This window comes from Sphaeramia orbicularis, chromosome 13 (genome assembly GCF_902148855.1).
Source record: "Sphaeramia orbicularis chromosome 13, fSphaOr1.1, whole genome shotgun sequence".
NCBI lineage: Eukaryota > Metazoa > Chordata > Actinopteri > Kurtiformes > Apogonidae > Sphaeramia > Sphaeramia orbicularis.
This window is the reverse complement of record NC_043969.1, coordinates 33,840,129-33,860,628: the sequence shown is the minus strand read 5'-3', so window position 1 is coordinate 33,860,628 and position 20,500 is coordinate 33,840,129. Positions and strand designations below refer to the sequence as shown.

At 37.8% G+C, this 20,500-nt stretch overlaps 1 protein-coding gene across 3 annotated transcripts in view; it reads left to right on the top strand.

Moving 5' to 3' along the window:
* Nucleotides 1-206: 206 nt before the first annotated feature.
* The window catches only part of robo2 (roundabout, axon guidance receptor, homolog 2 (Drosophila)), a 312,336-nt gene continuing 292,042 nt past the window's right edge, over nucleotides 207-20,500 (top strand). For all 3 annotated transcript variants that reach the window (XM_030151657.1, XM_030151656.1, XM_030151654.1), the window contains exon 1: nucleotides 207-665. In XM_030151657.1, coding sequence (XP_030007517.1) covers nucleotides 542-665 — 124 coding nt within the window. In that variant the 5' untranslated portion in view covers nucleotides 207-541. The remainder of the gene's footprint in view (nucleotides 666-20,500) is intronic.

Sequence of the window (20,500 nt, the reverse complement as noted above, 5' to 3'; positions counted from 1 at the left end):
TCCCAACTCTTGTCTCTGCCACAATGTCTAACGCAAAGCAAAAGGTTGAGTAGAGTGGAATGAATTCCCTCTGAAACCCAGAGAGAGGAAGGCAGGAAATAATTCAGCAGCAGCATCGGCAGCGGCAGCTTCAGCAGCAGCATCGGCAGCAGCGGTGGCAGCAGAGAGTGTGTAGAGATGGAGAGAGAGGGAGTGTGTGTGTGTGAGCTTGAGTGAGAGCGAGTTCCAATGCACTGTGCCGAGCGTAGCTAAGCCGTGCCGTCGCGTGGCAAGCTGTGTGTCCATTTGGTTCCCATGCACTCTGCTGAGGCAGAGCTTACAGACGGGAGAGATGTGGCTTCACTTGAAGCACCACCATCACTGAAGACCAGAACCCAGCCTGGGCATCACAGAGCAGCATGGTAGAACTAGAGACCCACTGCTGACACCAGCGTGACTGATGATGACAGCCCACGCGTGGGTTACCATGCGCCACAGCCGCGCTGCTCTAGGAGGAAACACAGCCATGTGAAAGTGACTCGGCTGCCAGCAACTCTTGGACATGTTTTCCAGGGCAAAGTCTGGATTTCTTTCTGTGTTTGAACTTATTTTTTTTCTCTTGGTGCTGTGTGGTTGTCCCGAACTCTCATATCAAGCAAGGACCAAAGGCAGATGGAACAAGGGGGGTAAGTGATGACAGGCACTATGATTAATGTGCGCGATGCTTACGAAGTTGGTACTGAATATATAATAATGCAGGTGGGTGGGATAGTGATAAAAATACCAGTGACACATTCTGACCTTGCCTTAAAACACACCTAAAATGTGTCTGATGATTTGTTCAGATATATTTACAAGTCACATCTAACAGATGTATTATTTTTTATGTACAGTTTCCAGAACAGTTATGACTCACTGTGGTAGCTGAGATATGGTCAAAGGAAGTTGATCTGTCTTTTTTTTTTTTTTTTCCAACGGCAAAGGAGCAAATGTTAGTTGCTTATATTTGCTGAGTGGGGTATTCTAACTTTTCGCAGCTAACCCCTAAGTGTCCCCCCTTAGTTTCCAACGTAACAGTTTGGGGGTGTCTGTCTCATCTTTATTTTATTTGTTGTGTTGTGTACTTTACAGGGTTTCAGGGGCTGTCTCCGGACAAACACACATGCTCACACTCTCACACCCTGCCCTCCCTGTGTAGCGGAGTGGATTGTGATGGATTGCATTTGTCTGTGCACCCTGGAATGTTTGGTTTGCAGGACATGCCACCAGTGTCTTAGAACTGTGATTTTTGGTTTAAAGACTTAGATCACCAGTCTTGAGGAGAGGTGTTAATAATTCATCTTAGCCCCTCCGTGGGAGCGGTCCTCTCGCGTCTCTTGTAGCATTTAATCCCCTTTGTCGGATTAAAGGAACCTCTAATCTTAGTGCTTCTGCTTGGTGAGAAGGCTGAGAGATGCTCCCAGCAGCCTATCGGCATTGTTAGCACTCGAGGCTCACGCTCAGTGGGATGTGTGTCTTCAAAGAGGCAGTGTCACCACCGTAATCTATTTAATGATTCTTTGCCTCTTTGCTTTTGCTCCTATTCTGCCTCACCAGCTCTCTACATTCCTTCGTATAGATCTGTGATACACCTTCTTGTACTACGTCCGCTCACTCCCTGCTGACATACATCATTACAGCAAAGAAGTTCTATCTTAATGACTTGGACCATGCAGTCCATGATAATGCGATTTTATACTTAGAAAGTAAATCACATCATTAAAAAATGTATTTCAGTTCCCTTTCATTCTTTTACTTTTTTTTAATGTTTTGCTTTACGTTTATAAACTGTAGAAATGGGTGTTTTCATGTCATAGATCCTGCAAATTCACAAACTTTAAATTTTATTTATTTATTAATTTTTTTTGCTGTCAAAGTCAAAACCACAACACATTTCTTTAAAAAGGTGGGGCCTTGCAGAAAGAATGACAGAGAGAATGAAATCTCATTTAGCCACTGCTTTTGAGAAACAGCATGCATTTTCACCCCAATTTTTATGGTGTGTAAAATAACGTCTAAAGCATGTTCAAGGTTGGATTTGATGTGTTTGGTGTAAATATAAATCAGCAATGTGTAAACCAAGAAAATAAGCAGATACAGTATGAACACCAGTTATCACTGGCTCCTGGTGAAATGGAGGGCAGTGACCTTCCCCGGTGTAATTAGGGCATGGACTCTATCCATATCTGGCCACAGTTGGACAAATCATTCCACAGCCAAACCCTGAATTGTACCCTTGCCTGTTGTTATATGAAACACATTTTAAGTAAGAAACATATTTCCCATGATTGGGATTAGATCAGTGTAACGCAGATAAATATGCAGGGATATGCTGTCATTATGCATGAAGATATTGGCCGTTAAGAGCCTTTTCCCATCATTAGAACAGCAACACAAAGTCATTGGATTTTTCTCAGCAGCTGTTAATTTTCATTGACTGTAAATTATTGCATTAAAATTTACGCTTTGCCAGATGTCCACTGCGTTAGGTGAATTGTCAATATTTCCAGATCATAGTTATTTAGATTAGGCTGCTAAGAATACAGATGACTGTGCATTTCTACAGTTTATTGCCTTAGGTTCTGAAGCTGTACAGTGTGAACAATGTAAATTAGATGCAAAAAAACAGCATGTAGTTGTTGTTTTTTCCAAAGAGGTGATCAGACTAGAAACCACTTAAACATTCTAAAACATACAAGGATTTTTAATATGACAACTTGAGGAAAAAAATGCAAAGTGTCACATTTTTAATTGTTATGTGTCGTGAATTGTTTGGTTTTCTGTTTGCTAAAGTTGAGATGAAATTTTCCCTCCATTTATCAGTTGGAAATATTACATGCAATAATGTAACATAGTAGTAATTTAATATTATAATGTGTCTGATTTTAAATACAAGTCACTTAAAAGCATCATGGAGAAACAGTAAATAATACTAGAGACAAGTTTATCTCAGTAAAAATAGGATAATAGTGAATAGATGTCTCCACAGGTTGAAATGTCCTAAGAAGCAATCTTTGGTAAATCCTCTAGATAAGGTGTTTGGAATTATGACCGTTTTGGGATGAACTATATTTTACTTCAACATTCAGCCATCGTTGCACAGTCTGACGCATGCTGGCTGGGGGGGGTAGTCAGTGGATCAACACCAGGTGTACCAGCTGTGGTATGATGAAGGCGCAGTAAAACTTTATCTAATATCATCTCATCTCTAGAGAGTGAAGCCTCAGCTCTGAAGATATTTTATGATACAGAAACACACACTTATTTCTAATGCATGATGTCTGACATGGTCCAAAATCCTGAAAATTACTGCTCCTTCATATTTCTTACACCGCCCTGCCGAGAGAGTCTCCATAACTAATATCTCATAGATGCCCAGATCAGGGGTAGCGTAGACTGAAGTGAGCCTGGCAATGCTGGGGGAAATCCAATTGAATGTATTATGATCCAACCCAACTACAATAAATGGTAATGTGAAGACAGTAGCAGGTGGGAAGAAGCCTGACTGTGTTAGCAGAGAGCCCCAAAGACAAACGATACACGGACTAGCTCAGGTTTAGAAACAGGGTCATTTTTTTCACAGTTTCAACAACTGATTTACTAAACAGGGCCCTGCTGAGGCAGTCAGTAAAAGAGTAATGGAAGAAAGAAGTGACCAACACCTATTACAGAAATACTACTCAGCCTCCTTTATCTCCCACTGCTCAGCCTGTCTGAGTGTCTGGGAGGGGAGTGAGAGAGTATCAGATTTATAGACCAGGAGAAGAGAGAAGAAATTAATATTACCACTTCCTGCTCACACAGGAATAGGGAAGCCTACCACAGATCAACACACCAAATTGCTTACTTCATCACTGTATTTGCAGATACTTCATAACTGTGCAATTAGTAAGAGCTATTCAGGGCTTTTCTAGCCATGGGAAAAACAACACAACCACCAACAGTAGATTGTAAATGTTCACTGACGACACTGAAATCCCTGCAGTGATTCGAAACTCTTACTTTAAAGTATGACGTTATAACATTGTTACCTCTGCCAAGGAGGTTACATAACTGCCAATTATCTTTGTTAATTTGGTGGTTTGTCTGTCAACAGGATTACGCAAAAAATGACTGCATCAAATTTCATGATTCTCTGAAGAGGGTTTGACATGAGACAAATATTAATTAACCCAAAGTATTTTGTAGCAGATCCAGCATAAGGGGCAGACCATGATATATGGTGGGACTTTTTCTGATGTTAGAGGATTGCCTGGATGGATGGACGTATGCATTCTTCTTAAAGGGGTCATATTTTGCTAAACCCACTTTTATTAGTCTTTGGTACATTTATTTGTTTATTTGGGGACCCTAATAGTTCAAAAAGTTTGAATTTGAACCCTCCAGGTGCTATTTTTATATTCATTCCGGCAAAAATCGAGTGGATTTCTACAACCTGTTTTAATTCCTGCCTAATTTGTTACGTTTCATAACTAGTTATGTCACGATATTTGCACATATAAGATCAAGACTTCCGACGAACATTTCTCTGAGTACGACATAATTGTTTGTCAGCAGCAGCGGTTGTAGTAAAAACTGGGAATATGTCCAAACTTCAAGCCGATGACCTAAAATGTTCAGTTGTTGGTTGTATTAACAAACACAAGTGGCTGAACGGGATAGAAAGCACGGTCAACACCCTGGAGGGGGTGGGGCGTGAAGTGGCTCATTTGCATTTAAAGGGCCAGCGCGCAAAATGACCTGCCTTGTGTCATTACTCAGAAATAGGGTTGAAGGTGGACCTGTGGAGTTGAATTAATGAAGAATTCAGACCCAAGCATAGCATTTACAGTTTATTTAGACGACAGGGAAATGCCTTAAACTGCTTAAATCCATTTAAAAAAAACAAATATCACTCCTTTAAGTAGTGTCAGTCCTAATTTTGTAACATTAATGGCAAAATATCTAACCCTTTTCTAGATATATAGACTCATACAATAAAATGATCTATGCCACTGATCACTTTTGACTTCAAGAGTATGATGGTGTACTGTACCTGTTGTGATGTCCTACTTCTTCCCTTAGTTTTCATCTAGTGTTGCTGTTCTGGACATTTTTGGTTGTTGGCTTAGTCGAGTTTGGAGCTACAGCCATTAGCAGTATTGTGCAGCTTGCATGGTTGTTTTAAAAATAAAAGCAAAGCAGATCTGGTTCATTCTGCCCTTCTCAATTAATGCATTGTTCTCACGGTGATGAGAATCTGCCTGAGAGACAAAACTCTGGGCAAAGTTACATAAACCACTGAGTCTGTTGCCTGTCACCGACCTGTAGGCCAGCATAGCAGACGGGAAGAACAGCATGCTTCAGCTATATTACCTCTAAAAGAGTTTTCCAACGGTGTGGCTGTTTTTTTTTGTATGCTTTAGAGTGTAAACATACTGAAATGTTTTATTTCACAGCTTTGTTCTATACTTTAATGATCTTAAATGTTAGGGTTATAGAGGGGGTGGCCCTTGGTAAAACTATGATAACACTTAAATAAACTGTCACATACTCAATTGCCCTAGATTTTGTGTTCCTGTCTTTGTTAAGCAAGCCCTCTCTCTGACATTACAGATGTACAAATGCTTGGTTTTGTATGTAATCAGTGAACTGTTATTTCCTGTCAATTACTTATGCCTGACCTTGCAACAAATTAGGCTCTAATTGTCAAAATTGTGTACCCACAGTATTGTCGGTACACCAACTGTGTACCGACAATACTTTATACCTCCTCTGTGTATTTAAAGTGCTTATTGCCTCTTAGTGTAATTTAATTTTAGTCTTTTCATTTAAAAAAATAGCATAACTGTTCTTTTTTTGCTGTATTTCCATGGGTAGTGGAAAAGATATAGTATGTTTTCAGGATGTTATCATTATTGATGTAGGTTTAATCTGCTTTTCATATTTTATTAAAGTTAATTGTCCTAAGAGCTGCTGTGCTATTTATGTAGAATCAGTATTAAAGGGTATCATCCCTAGCCCCTCAATGTGCCACTCATGTCCTGACCCACAGGAAGGCAGAACTGGCTGCAGGGATGCAAATATTATTCAAACTAATGGGGGAAAAATTAGAAAATAACCTGACAGAAAAATTAAATCATTGTCATTAGTTTCATTAATATGTTTTGACTTGTGTCTTGGGGCAGGAAGCACAGTAATGGCTGTCATAGAGCAAGGGGGAAATCACTCACTATCTGTTGCCGTGATGTCTTGTTGACATACTGTGACTCAGTTTGGTTTCATGGGATGTAAACTGTTTTCAGCATCCCGTGTGTGTAATGTGAAAATCGGGGCTGATTTTTCATTTCTGCCAAAGAATAATTTTATAAACAAAATGTTTACAAGGCATCCAGCAAGTAGATTCATAATGAAGTCGACTTTGCTCACTTGTAATTACTTAGTTGTGATGAAAAAGGCTAGAAAGCCAGAAAATTTGTCTGCTGTTCCCAGTTCAATCCAATTAGATCATTAAGCTTCATGCCACTGCAAGTTGAGAAGAATCAGGGTAAGACAGTTTTTCAAATGTACTTCCCTTAATTTTGTACTCCTACGCCTTGAGAAATTAATATAATGTGTATGAGCTGAAAGTGTGGGCGAGATTACACAAACAGGGTTAACACGATTGAGTCAACATTAGATAAATGTTGCTGCTGCCCAGTTTAGCAGAGGGCTGTTCAGTGAAAGCAAATGCTGTTTATGAGTAAGTGTTATCGTTGCTTTGTCTAAGTAAAAACTATTAATGAAATGCATGCAAGTGCAGTGCAATATGATAAATACTGTAGCTGCTGATGCATCAAGATGTTGGAAATATCTTTCAGTCCCCTAATAGATATTGAGTGTCTTATAGAAGAGGACACATTATGTAAATGTGACATAGGTGTTTTTTTTTATGACTTGCATTTTTTATTTTCCTTTTCCACACATATCACATCATCACACATCTAATATTAACATTAGAGCATTGGCAAAGTACCCACCCACCCGTAACAAGAAGGGGTCTTCATATCAGTATAGTGGCTTTTTATGCCACACACACTGACTTTGAGTATCCATGTATATAATATATACATATACCATAATTATCTACACAGAGGTGTCTAATTATAATATACACACATACATACATAAGGCCTGTGATAATTGTATTTTCAGTGTGTATCCTCATGGTCTTTAGTGATTGAAATCTAAAGTTTCCAGGTATTCGCTCCATTTCAAAATATATTTTTTTATGTCTTGTCCTGCGTCCTTCATGACATTCTTTCATATGCCGCTACTTTTCCCACTTCCGTCATCCACTCCTGGAACAGAGGCTCTCCATATTTCTTCCTTTTCTAATGATAATTTGTCGTCCACTCATTAGACCAGTCTGTATTCAGTCTTTCAGTGATTTGGGAAATGCAGACAGCACTTGAGGATCTCCCAATATAAATAACTTGGGGCATAACATAAATTGGCTTTTTATAACATGACATGGGTGTTTTCAAACTGTTCAAGCTCTAATTTTGAAAATCTTTTAGATTATTAAACCTAGATGTTTGGACTAAAGTTTGCATATAAAGATGGACTATGTAATGGATCTTTGAAAGTGAAGTGAAAACCTTTGGCTCTTCTCCTGGTTTCTTATTGCAGGTCAGGACAAAAATCCAGCTCCCTTAATGTTAAAGCTAGTACTATACAACAAGTTTCAAGGTGAGACTTCATCATTGTTGTTTGTGTTCAAGTGTAATAAGTTACTTGATGATACAGGCATAAGTGTCTGATCCTAACCCTAATGAACAACTACTGCCAAGAATTTGTCAGACCTGCAAATAGGAACAAATCAAGCAGTTGACCAAACAGTGAACACCTTGTTCATATGTCTTTACTGCGTGTTCTCTGTCTGCACATACATTGCGTGACAGAAGGAATATGGCAGCTCATGTGGCTACAGATAGAGGCTTCACTTTTATATTGTCGAAGGCATTGCATCGTTCATACAGTTTAAATTTGGGACTGCTTTACACAAACGTAGTCGAGTGAGCTTGAATCACATAGCCTGAAATGAAGTTTTATAGAAAAAGAGTCTTCAATTAGTTGGTAACAATATTTGTATTATTTAGTTAGACATTCATGGAGTTACTTCATCTTTGGTGGCTATAATAATAATACTAATGATAATCATAATAATCCTAATAATAATACAATAGTTGAATACCGATTTGTTATTGTGTCTAATTCAACACTATGGTAGTGAGCCAACTGTTTAAGTAAATGTGTGAGATGTCATCTCCAGAACTGCACTTCCACCTCACCATCCCAGTCCTCTATGCACTTGCTATACAGTGCAGGTTAATTACCATCCAGTCACACGTCCACTAATGAAGCTGGTTTGTAATTGCAGTTGAAATTATACGTTACAATAACAGTGTTTTATGGGTGAATTTCAGACTGTAAATATGACAACTTAGCATGACGGATAGAAGTGGGCTCTTTTAACTGCCTACGACCCCTTCACCCTGTCATTCTCTGGCTTGGCTACAACTACGTTACTGAGTATCCACTTGATCACTTGTGACGACAGCCTATATGCAATAATGTATGCATGGTTGCTCCAGTGCACTTCATATCTATCTCTTCTTCCTGCCTCTCTCTCATTTGCTGTCTATAGTTAGTTATTGTGAGTGACAATGGTCGTAGTGTAATGTTGGCCCACCAGTTTTCCTATGGAAATGTTTGGTTTAAATATGCGGAAGGGCTGCGTAATTTGGTGGAAAAGACACATTGCATATTATTATTGTTATTCTGATTGGAATCTACCTTTCTGTTAATAATGTGAAATACAATTGTTACTCATTCAGAAATGTCAATTCAAACATACACACTTAAATCAGTATTAACTACACAAAAACTACACAAAAGAAATTGACTCACTTAGCATGTTTTATACAATACCTCTCTCTGCTCAATGTCCCTAAATCCAACACATCAGCAGATAAGAGAGGTTTTGTTTATTTCTTTCATTTCTGCAATTAGATCACCCTAAATCCTCCCTAAATTTCAGCATTTTGTGGTACAATAAGAGGGGCTGATATTATAACTTTGACTCCATTAAATGTGCAGCCCTGTTCATAAAAATTTAATGGGAGGTGGTCTAAAGCATCTTTCTAAACTTGCAGTCTGAGGCATTTTTTGGAAGAATCCAAGTATTCGTTTGTAAATGTCACTTGCAAAGGACAAAGTTACATCAGAGTTTTTGCCCAGTTGAATTTTTCTACTGTTGCCAGGAAGATGACGCTGTCATGGTCAGAAACAGAAATTCTTCACATAGCAAGTCAGCACACAGAAGTGTACCTCAGTAGGCTTTTTTTTTTTTTTTTTTTACCTTATCTGTGACGCTCTCCCTCACTCTAACTCACTTACTTTGGATATACCTCCTTACCTCTCTTTGCTCTCTGCAATAAAACTTTAAAGAGATAAGAAGCTTTTTTCTATTTCAGGGTCACCATTAGCCTGAATAATGCATTGACAAGAGAAGAGCAGTTTGAGTTCTATGGAGGATAGAAGCACAGCCTTCAATTAAATTATACATCATTATCACAGCTGGCAAGCCTAGTGCGACGGTACCCTCTCCATCCTCCTCTAAATGTTCCATGTTACTGTCTTGTCCAATATTGTGTGTCAAGCAATAGCCTCTTCCTGTGCCAGCACGGGGCTGGGAAGGAAATATGGAAGAACATATTCAAAAATAGGCACAGTTGCATTCAGGGACACAGCTTAAATGACCGTACTGGTCTTTCCTCCATTGTCAGTGATGGAAAATGTTGTGTCTAATGGACATGGCCTTTATTTTGATGTATGATAAGTCCTGTTCAATCTCCTCAATAACAATCAGATGGTAATGTATTGTCCCATCTGTGCTATGATGTGCTGCCCTGCTTGCGTTGTTCAGCGCTGTCTAGAGCTTTAGCAAATGTGATAACTGACCAGCAAACAAACCTCTTGGCACAGTCTGAGTTGGCAATGTGCATAAACTACAATAAAAGTAAGAAAGATACGCTTCTACACAGATCAAGTATTCCAAGGATTGTAAGCTCCTATCTAAATCATACATCTGTATTCTCTTTCAGATCTGACACAAAACACAGTTCAGCTGTCGGACACTCTGTGGTATATTTATTTAAAATGGCTGTTGGTGGAGGCAAGTCTGTAGAAAGTAAAGTGGGCTACATTTTGCCTCTGTGCAGAAGAGAGCATGTCCAACCACATGCTGAATGTCATCTTGGACCCCAGGAGATGCTGCAAGAAGCTGTGGCTTTGTGAGAAATATGATGGTGCAGTGCAGTATTTATATGAAGCGAGGGATTTTCACTGCAAGATTAAGGTGTCTACAAAGGTCCTCTTTACATTTTGCATTAGCATGCGTCTTATCCAGCTCCCCCTCTTGCTCTCAGAAAGATGTCACCAAACTGGCAAATGCTGTGCGTAGTCAGTTCTTTTTAAAAAGATGTCCTTAGGTCATGAAATTGTAACTTTATAGTTCTCTAACTTAAAAAAAAAAGTCATGTGCACAACAACTGGTCAGGAACCCTCTTTTGAAGCAGAGGCAGGGAAGGCAGTCATTAAAATGCTCTTAAATGGAAAGTATGCTGCTTGTCTTATTCAAAACAATTAACTTTGTTTGGCTGTAACACTGCAATTCATATGTGCGCCATGGGGTTCCCAAATGTTTTCAGCTCAAGACCCAAAAGAGAAATTTGGTGTCGCCTCGGGACTCAAACGTACAAAATTACACCATGAACTGCCATCTGTGTTTACATACACATTTATGCCTGCTAGATGACAGGGAGGATATTATCATTAAAAATCTGCACTTTCACTTATCACCACAGACTGGCAGAATGTGAGTCGCCACAAGCAAGATAATGTCACGGTGCGGTCACAGCTATAATTGATAATGTTGACTAGTTATCAACACATAAGACAAACAATTCACATACTAACATACACAAAAATATAACTGAATTTATTATCTATAATCAAAGGAATGTCTCCTGGAAGTCCCCTTGTTGCTTAGGTGGAGTAGAAAAGTTTTTGCATCTTGCCTGATTCTGAGAATTCTTTATTTGATTTGGTGTCAGTCCAGGTTTTTTTTTTTTTTTTTTTTTTTTCATTTTTAAGCTTTTACTGAGGCCATGCCTGTGCAGCATTGAAGTGATGAGTGAAGCCAATGTTTATGAACTCCTGCTTGAGGCCAGAGAGTGTTGTCATGTTTTTGGTCCACAGTTCTGAGATGATAGAGAGATCTCTGCCAATTGGTAAAACATTTGGGTTGCACATGTTAGGTGTGAAGCACAAAACACTATTAGTGAAAAAAACAAAAACAAAAAAAAAAAAACTTTTACTGTTCAGTTCAGTTTCTTTGCTTTTACACTTGAGTAAATAATTATTACGGATTATCTTTTTGTTCATTAATAATACAATAAGACTTTGTTTCACCCAGATATGTTATCATTTTTGATCAGTCATTGTTTGAGGAATATAGGATTAATGTAATTAAGTTCCTTTGTTGCAGTATTTCTAAGTAAACATAGTCAATCTGTTACAGTTACATAACAACAGTGAGCACAAATTATGGGTGCACTGACTGCTAAAACTGTGTTTTGCTGTGCAGATGAAATAGCAGAATCTAAAACTGTCAGGATATATCATATTCTGCAAGAGGAACTGAAAGCTAGAGTTAGGAAGGACATTCTCAAGTGTGTTATTACCTGCCCTATATTAGTGCTGCATTATTAACATCGTCCTTAGCCCACTAGTTAATTAACCCCACAGACCTTAATTTACAGACGAATAATGCATAACAATGGATTAACTTCCTGTTCTCATTACAAAGATTGATTGATTAAAATCACAGCTGTGTTATCGGTCATGTTTAAATATGACCATATTATCAGTGAGTTGCCATTATTGAGTTACTCCCTGCAGTGAACTCCAGTAGCACAGTATTCACAGTTTTCTCAAGTATGCCAGCTCCCCAGGAAAAATCAGAACCATTAAGCCGTTTTGTAACAATGCACATAAATGTCATGGATGTTGTGGATGTTTGTTGTAAGTATTGGCCACGCTCTGTCAATCCATTTTGTGCACAACACTGCTTACTATTACTGATACAGAGTCAGATAAACTTTATTAATGCCCAGGGGAAAATTCAATATGCATCAGCTCTGGAAAAGAAAGTAAAATAAAAATTCAGCACGTAATCAAGTGAATTTACTTAGCCCGTCTATGGATCACTATCTTGAGCTGAAATATCCTGTTGGGTAAATCTCTGCAATGTATGAAAAATGCATCTCTAAAATTCTAGTTAAAGTGTCACATAGTGTCATGGAATGAAGTATCATTGAAAGCAAAAATAACAGCTGTTCTTATATTCTACAGGGTCACATGCTGCAGGTGTATGTGGATTTACATTTGGGAAATATCAGCTACAAAACCACACTGAGCAGCATCTTTACACATATACGCACAATTGGGAAAACATGTTATTTCTGTTTACTCAAAGCACAGAAGAGAAGTAAAAGTTCCCCCCAAAAAATATATCTCTTGGCTCAAATCATTTGCACATTTTTTTTAAGTCTAACCACCACATAATAATGACGAGTATTTACAGTAAATGTAAGCTGAAAGGGCAGTGATATGAGGCATTTAACTTTGCCCTTAGTTTTGGCCCCTAGCTTGGCACATTTAATTCCTGCTAGCATTTCATATATGCCATAGCACTAATTACTAACATGTATAATATATTATTCAGACATTCACATCAGGTTTAAGTGGTGTCAAGTGTAGAGTGTCGTAATTAGGAATGGGAAATGAAAGAAACAAAACAGAAGCAATAATAAAATGATCATTTCAGTGTATTCATCAAAAATTCCATGTTTTTAAAATTTGATTTTGGATTTAGAATCAGAATTTCATTGAAATTGAATCTGACTTTTTGAAATAGAAGTAGAATTAGAATTTGATTTTCAAATTAGAATTAGGGTTGGCTTTGAATATTTAGAAATTTGGAATATAGGTAGATATATTCATTATATGTGGGGGTTTGTCAAATATAACTTCCTCTGAATTTCTTTTTTGTAGGTCGTGACTACTTTTTGATGTTCATGTCTGAATGTTGAGTGAACACTGAAAAAGAGAAAGTATTTTGTAATATAGATAGATCTAGATGTTTTGTCATCTCTACATTTGAAATGAAAAGATTTTGGATTCAAAACTGGATGCTAATTAGAAGTGGAGTTGATAAGTACAACTGGAAACAGCAGGAATCAATCAAAATTGTGATGATTCTTGACCCTATTAATGCTGTGAGCATACGGTCATCTACAAAACTGTTATTAGGAAATGTGAGTACAGTGTGTGGTGAGTTATGTCTCAGAACTTCACTGAAGTAAATCAGCCCTGTGTGTCACTGCTTTTCATTCTTGTGCCCCTATAGTTCCGTTTGTTCCAACAGACCTTGAAATTTGAGAGACTGTGTGAAAAGAAGTGTAAGACTGTATATCACAGGTTTAAAGCCATGCCTTCCACTTGTTTTTTTTTTTTTTTTTACCTTGGCCCTGCATTTGAGGAAGGTTATGGGTCTCATTCATCCCGTTTAACAACTAAGACACGTGGCCTTAGTTTGAGGTTGGTCAGAAAAATGGTTTACCCAAATGATCCTGTCGTTTAAGGGGTTTAATGAGATAATCTTGATTATGGATGCACCAACTGTAACATTCTGGACCGATATTTAAAATGACAGCTTTATCAACAGCTGATGCCAATACTAATGTTTACTTTTGTTATTGACGTTAACTGTTTTGGGGTATTTAAGCACTGCACCAATTCAGTCATACCACTTTGTAGGAAAAACTTTAAACGCAACAAATTAACGAAATGACTTCTTGTATGCTGATGTCTATATGGGTCAATATTAGCATCAATGGCTAATCTTGGAGATTTTTTAATTGTAAATGTCACAAATGTTTCATATTAATCACAGAGACTTCAGTTGCATTCAGGTGATGGAATATTAAGCACAGCCGATCAGAGTGAGCTGATCAGAAAGTGTGTCCAACCGGATGCTGCATGAACACTTGCCCAGTTTCTGACTAATAATAAACCACACTGATTCCATCTTGACAGCCATGATTTCATCCAGTTTTTTCTCATCTTTTGTTTTTGCTGTGCATAAGGAATGGTACATAAATACAACTAGCTTATGGTGACAATCCACCCCCATGTTTGTTTTGTTCTATAGTCACATTTGATTGTGCAAGTTTCCGTGAAATCTCAAGTCCCTGGAATCTTTTTTCTGAAATGGTATATGAATTTGCCAAGTATGTGGTCCTGTCTTGAATGGTGTGTCATTGTTAAAGCAAAAATATTAAAAATCTTTCAAAGTTAGTGTTTTGTCTACAGTCCACCTACATTTTAAGAATTGTTTAGACTTAAAAATTCAGCGTGCACCAGCCTTCAGCAGAAATGTGTTGTACAGTGATTAGGCAGAAAGGAAGTCCTCCATTGTTTGTCTTGGTATAATCCATCTGTTTAGACTCGTATTTAGCTCAACATATGCATTTCAGTTGGAAACACAAGTGACAGCTAAATAAGTGGCTGTAAATGTGATCATGATATCCCATGTTGTGACTGACAGTGTAGCTTTGCAGGTTGCCATTGTAGTGTCCTATTTTGGGCAGCATTATGCCTCTGTGCACATTTGTGTTGCTGGATTAGAGTGTTTATTGTCCAATTTATCATGTTCACTTTGCCTGCCATGAAAAATATCTTCCCATCTCTGAATATGTAATGATGCTGCTTTGCAAATACAGCGCAACGAATATTAACAAGTGGTCCCTGCAATCTTCCAGCTGATGCCCTGCAAAGGTTCTAGAGAGTGATTTCCTGCACACACCAAAATAACAAATAGAATATTAACCTAAAGGCAATGAGCGTAAAACAAAGTAATTCTCACGATATTGCTTTACCTGCCAAACATCATTTTGAGCCTGTGAAATGTATTAAATGAGAAAATGTTGAAGCACCGTTAACTTCAATCCAAGGTATTTTCTGTGTTGGAACTGTCTTAGCAGAGGTTCCTCACCTTAGCTTTTCTCTCTGAATGGGTAGCTATGATGCAATGGCTGCATGAAGTGATATAAAACTACGGTTCCTTTGAAAGATGAGATGGAAGTCTGCACACTGAGGCTGGATTAAGAGTTTAATGACTGGTAAAATTGTGGCATTTTGTCCAAGGTGACCCCTGCGGAGGTGATCATGCCAAAGCAAGATGAAAAGTGAAAGTAATCCTTTCTTCCTCATTCCCAGCTGTCACCATCACAGGCCCAAGGCATGTAATTACACTTTTATTGGCTTTAGGGAGACTGCATCATTCATTTAAAGAATAATCACACTTGTGAGCACAAGCCACAGTATAGATAGATCATACCTGCATGAAAGCTTCCTATTCAGACTGGCTACGGTTTAATGGACTTTTATGAATCTAGGTTTGATGCATTGTTAATACTGTGTAGGGTGTTAATACCTGATTGTTATCCAGAAGCCATCCCTCTGTGCTCTTCACTTTGGTATTTTCTGAGTTGAAGAGTAAGGCCATATGAATGTGACAGCGGCAGCATGCGAGTGTCTGGGTCTACTGCCAACCAGCCTTGACACCATTAGCTCTGGTGACACATTAAGGTTCTGTTTGCCTTGTAATTTGTTTTGTCTGTCAATTTGATGGATGTCTTGTTTGCCGGCACTTCCTCACACATTGGAAAATGGTGGCTCGAGGACATTGTTAAACGAACTTCAAAAAGGGAAGCAGAAGGCATTTGTTTTCTCCAAACAGGTTTTTTTGTGTTAATGGGTGTGTGTAACATTGTCGCGACTCATGCCACGCTAGACATCGGATAATTAAAGGTGAAAAGCTAATTTGAAGAGAAAAGCAGGTCATGTTCAGAAGCTTGAGTGAGCTGGAAACAGAGCTCCCAGTGACATTGTTGAAGTAAATTTCCCACTTTATATCAGTCTGGTGATCTTAAGACTGCAGCTGGAAACTCCATACCCTCCAGTCTGTGCAGAAAAATGTGTTTCTGTGGAAGAAACTGTAAAAACCACTGTAACGTGCATTTCATCTCTCCTATTTTCCTGTAAATGTTACCCTAGTTCATTAATTCTACCACAGAGTAGCCACCACTAATACCATTGCAAATTTTTTATTCGCACTATTGACCCTTCCTCTATGACGAAGCAGTGCTGTAATATCCGTGTCACTGCAGTTTAACACAGTTGAGGGAGTGCAGAGGGGCGACACAGAAGGGCTTCACCTGTTTCTGCTAAGATGATAGGTCAGGAAACTGGCAGCACAGTACTTTGCCTGACGATTCACCTCCAGCTGTGCAGTATAGAAAGCTATCAGTGCACAATACCCGAACCACTCGGCTGAAGAAACATTACTGCTACACCATCAGCTTAACTTAATGAACCACCTCACCATTACCTTCATGTAAAACCTTGTAAGATGTGTGGGGTAAGAATGACACCACTGCTTTCTTCCTGTTCAAGCCGCCTTTAAACGTTTCACTATATCATTGATTGCTTCATCTATGTATGTACGTGAGTAACATTTGACATTAATGTTTTTATGGCTTTTTTTACAGTAGACGGAAGATGTCCATTAAAAGACATACCTGATACAATATTTAAAAATCATTAAGCTAGAATTCACCATTTGAAAATTGATGAAATAAAAGGTGACTATTCACTTGCAGATGCAGCTCTTTTCATCATGGGTTGTAAAACTTGCACACTCAGTTTCAAAACATATCAAAAAGGAAGTGTATATTTATTAAGCGTTAAGTGCACATTTATTTACTGCTGTAGTTTAAAAATATATGCCACAGTCCTGATAATATATCTATAATATATTATTCAGAGATTCATATAAGGTTCAAGTGGTACTCAATGTAGTGTGTCATAATTAGGAATGGAATAAAAGTATTAGAAACACATTAGAAGCAATAACAAAATAACAATTTGTACCTATTCATCAAAAATTTGAATTATAACTTTGGAACTGGAATTTTGAAATTTGAATTTTGGGATGTGAATTTTGAATTTGAAGTTCAGAATTTGATTTTGAATTAGAATTTTGGAATTTAAATTAAAATTTTCGATTTTACAGCCGTATCTTAAGAGACACTAGTCACTTTTCCATTGACCCTCAATTGCGTGGATATAAGTTGCGCATAGAAATTTACCTAATGGAAAAACGTCAGCCTTGCCCAAACTCTCGTTTTTCCGTTAAAAGTTTTTGCACTGACAAGAGGTGGTTTTTCAGGCATAGGGCAATTGGGATATTACGTAAAACTGCAATGGAAAGACCTTTTTTGCACATTACAACAAGGGAAGAAGCTGAGTTTTTAAAAGAAACAAGGTGCGGTATGTGTGGTCACACAAGGAAACCAAATAATTTTTTAATTTAGTACGGCATAGAGGTGTAATATATAATAATAATGAATATATCTGTAAATCAACACTATATTTATGTTTGTCACCATGTTTATGGAATTACTTCTTGTGTCATCTCGCGATAATAAATAAACAAATCATTGTATTTGCGATTTAATGGAAAAACTGACATTACGAACTTCAGTTTTTTTTATATTTAGTAAATATTGGTAAAGTTTTGCGCATATGTCCAATGGAAAAGCAACTAATATGTGGTGGTTTCTTTCATATAATTTCCTCATTTGTGGATTGTAATTTTTTTTGCATGTGATGAAACCTTTTTGCTGTTCATGTGTATATGTTGAGTGAACATTAAAAAATATAAAACAGTATTTTTTTTTTTTATAAATATATTTGTCATCTCAACATTTGTCATCAAAACATTTTGGATTTAAAATTGGAAAATGATTAGAAGTAGAGTTGATGAGCAAAACTGGACATAATAGCAATCACATTTCATACTGATTCCTGGCCCTAGTTTGTATGTTTTAGAAGATGACCGTTACAAGATATAGCTTACATTGCATAGGACAGAAATCGATAAAGTTTATAATGATTGCGGGCCCTTCATTGTATGTTTATTGATGTGAGCATATGGCCATCTCTAAACCTGTTATTAGACAGTGTGAGGTATAGTGTGTGGTGAGATGTCCAGGTGCTACACTGTTTTGTTCTGTCAGCTTCAGTTGACAGTGTGAGAAATCAGAGATCAGCTTACCCTGTCTCCAAGCTTCACCCAAGTCAGACAGCGCTGTGTGTCATTGCTTTTCACTCTTGCCCCTATAGTTTCATTTGTTATAACAGACCTTGAAATTTGAGAGACTGTGTGGAAAAACAGTGTAAGACTGTAACAGACATATCACAGTCTTAAAGCAATGGCTTCCCCTCTTTTTTTTTTTTTTTACCATGTGAGAAAGATAATATGTTACAGCTGAATCTTTTCACCACTCTAATCCATGGAGCAGGGGATGAAATCTTATTTAGGGATCAGCACCAGTGCATCACTGCCATGATAGCAACAACATGCAACTCTGCAAGCTCTTTTTAAGAGCATTAGACCGCAGGAATGAACCAGTCAGCAAAAATCATCCTGGCTCATTTTTTCCCTTTCAATTAGAACAGAAACAGCCAACAGTCTGCACACCTTTGTTACCAGAACTGTAACTTCTTGAATCATTTACAAAAGCATCTGTACCAGCCATTAAATATTTCTATACATTCAGTATGCAAACTGGCATTGCCATAGCAAAATATTTGAAACAGAATGTCTTGGATTATTCATATACAAAGGCTTAGTGAATGAGCTTCTCTTTTGTATGTTTGTTTCTTTTTCCGTCCCTTTGAATTTGAAGCCAGCTTGTCTCAGTAGGATATGCAAATGTTTGAGAAGAATGGTTGTCTGGCTCACCAGAGAAGCTCTTATCCTTTATTGTAGCATCAGTGCTAAAACGAGCTAGAAGATTTTAATGTGCTATAAGGTGCTGTTTGGACAAACTCTTACATTTGTGGGAAGAAATAAATATTTGTTCACTGTCTTAGGAACATAACAGGACCCTTCGGTGGAGATTAAAGTGTTTGTGTCTCTGTTTTATTGTTGATGGCCTGAATAACTTTGTCTTGTCTATAAATAGTCATCTGTTATCCAGTCCCCTATCAGTAGTCTTATTTTCAAATCTTATTTTAGGGCCTGACAGAGCTGTCTTAGTTTGAACAACACCTGCTCGTTCAATGCCGAATCAATGGAGGCTGAACTTGCTGCTCTGTTAGACTTGCATAGCAAATAAGGGTCTCCAAGGAGCCATGAAAAGCTGGTGGAAAGTGTCACTGCTTATAAACGGAAGCACAGGAGAGGTGTTACCCTGCACAGAGCCGAGAACTAAAACTGCAGAGCTGCAATTTGACAAGCGGGTTCAATCTCAGTGCTGCTCAAGTAGCCACCGACGCGATCACCACACATACTGCTCACCACAAAAACCCTAATGGTCTGAGTGTTGTGTCTAATAACGCTTGCAATGTTTCCAGCACCAAGTTGGACAGCTTCAGTGATGCAAAGCAAAGTTATTTGCTATAACAATACAAAATTACAGAATCATTCCACATCATTCTGTCAACATGCATTTCAGATACATAGGACCCAATTAGATGTATTCCAGTTAATATAGATAATTTCATCCATGCCCACACATGCCCCATGTCTTTGCACAGTGACAGCCTCCACAGCTAAGAGGATAAAACGTGGCTCAAACAAATAAATGAGCAGATGTAAGCTGACAGTTTGTGATCACAGGTGAATCTAATGAACATTTCATAGAGAAAACCTGACATTAAATTGTTATTATAATGTTTTAATTCTTTATGCCATGCCATATTAAATTATAGGTCACTGACTATAGCACAGTGCTATATACAGTATAATGAACATTATATAAAAATTGACTGCTGATTATAAAGGAAACCACAGAACCATTCATTAAATTCAATTCTGCATATTACTGTGGCTTAATCCAGCTACAGATTTTCAGGCAGATGGAATCTGAGTGGTGTATTGTGGTATAAGGGGCCCGAATGTTTGCTATCCACTAATGTTTACTGTACGGGTTCTGTTATGACGAAGGTGTAGTGCTTCTGTAAATAGGCCATGGTGATCATGTATGAATATTTTATCATATGTGCTGTAATGGGTTACTTCACTTAGCCTCTTGGGAGGAGCATTTCTAAAACCGACTTCTTTGTGCTTCTGAATTTCTGAATTTCATGATTGTATAACTGTGTACCAACTGTGATTTGAATATTGTACATTGAATTAATTTATTTTTAAGTTTAAAGACCCAAGACCCAAACATCCTCTGGTGTTCAAAACCACCTACTGATGTAAAACTTTAATAACTTTTGATACACTAATCCTGTCAATACATTTAAATAATTGGTGTAA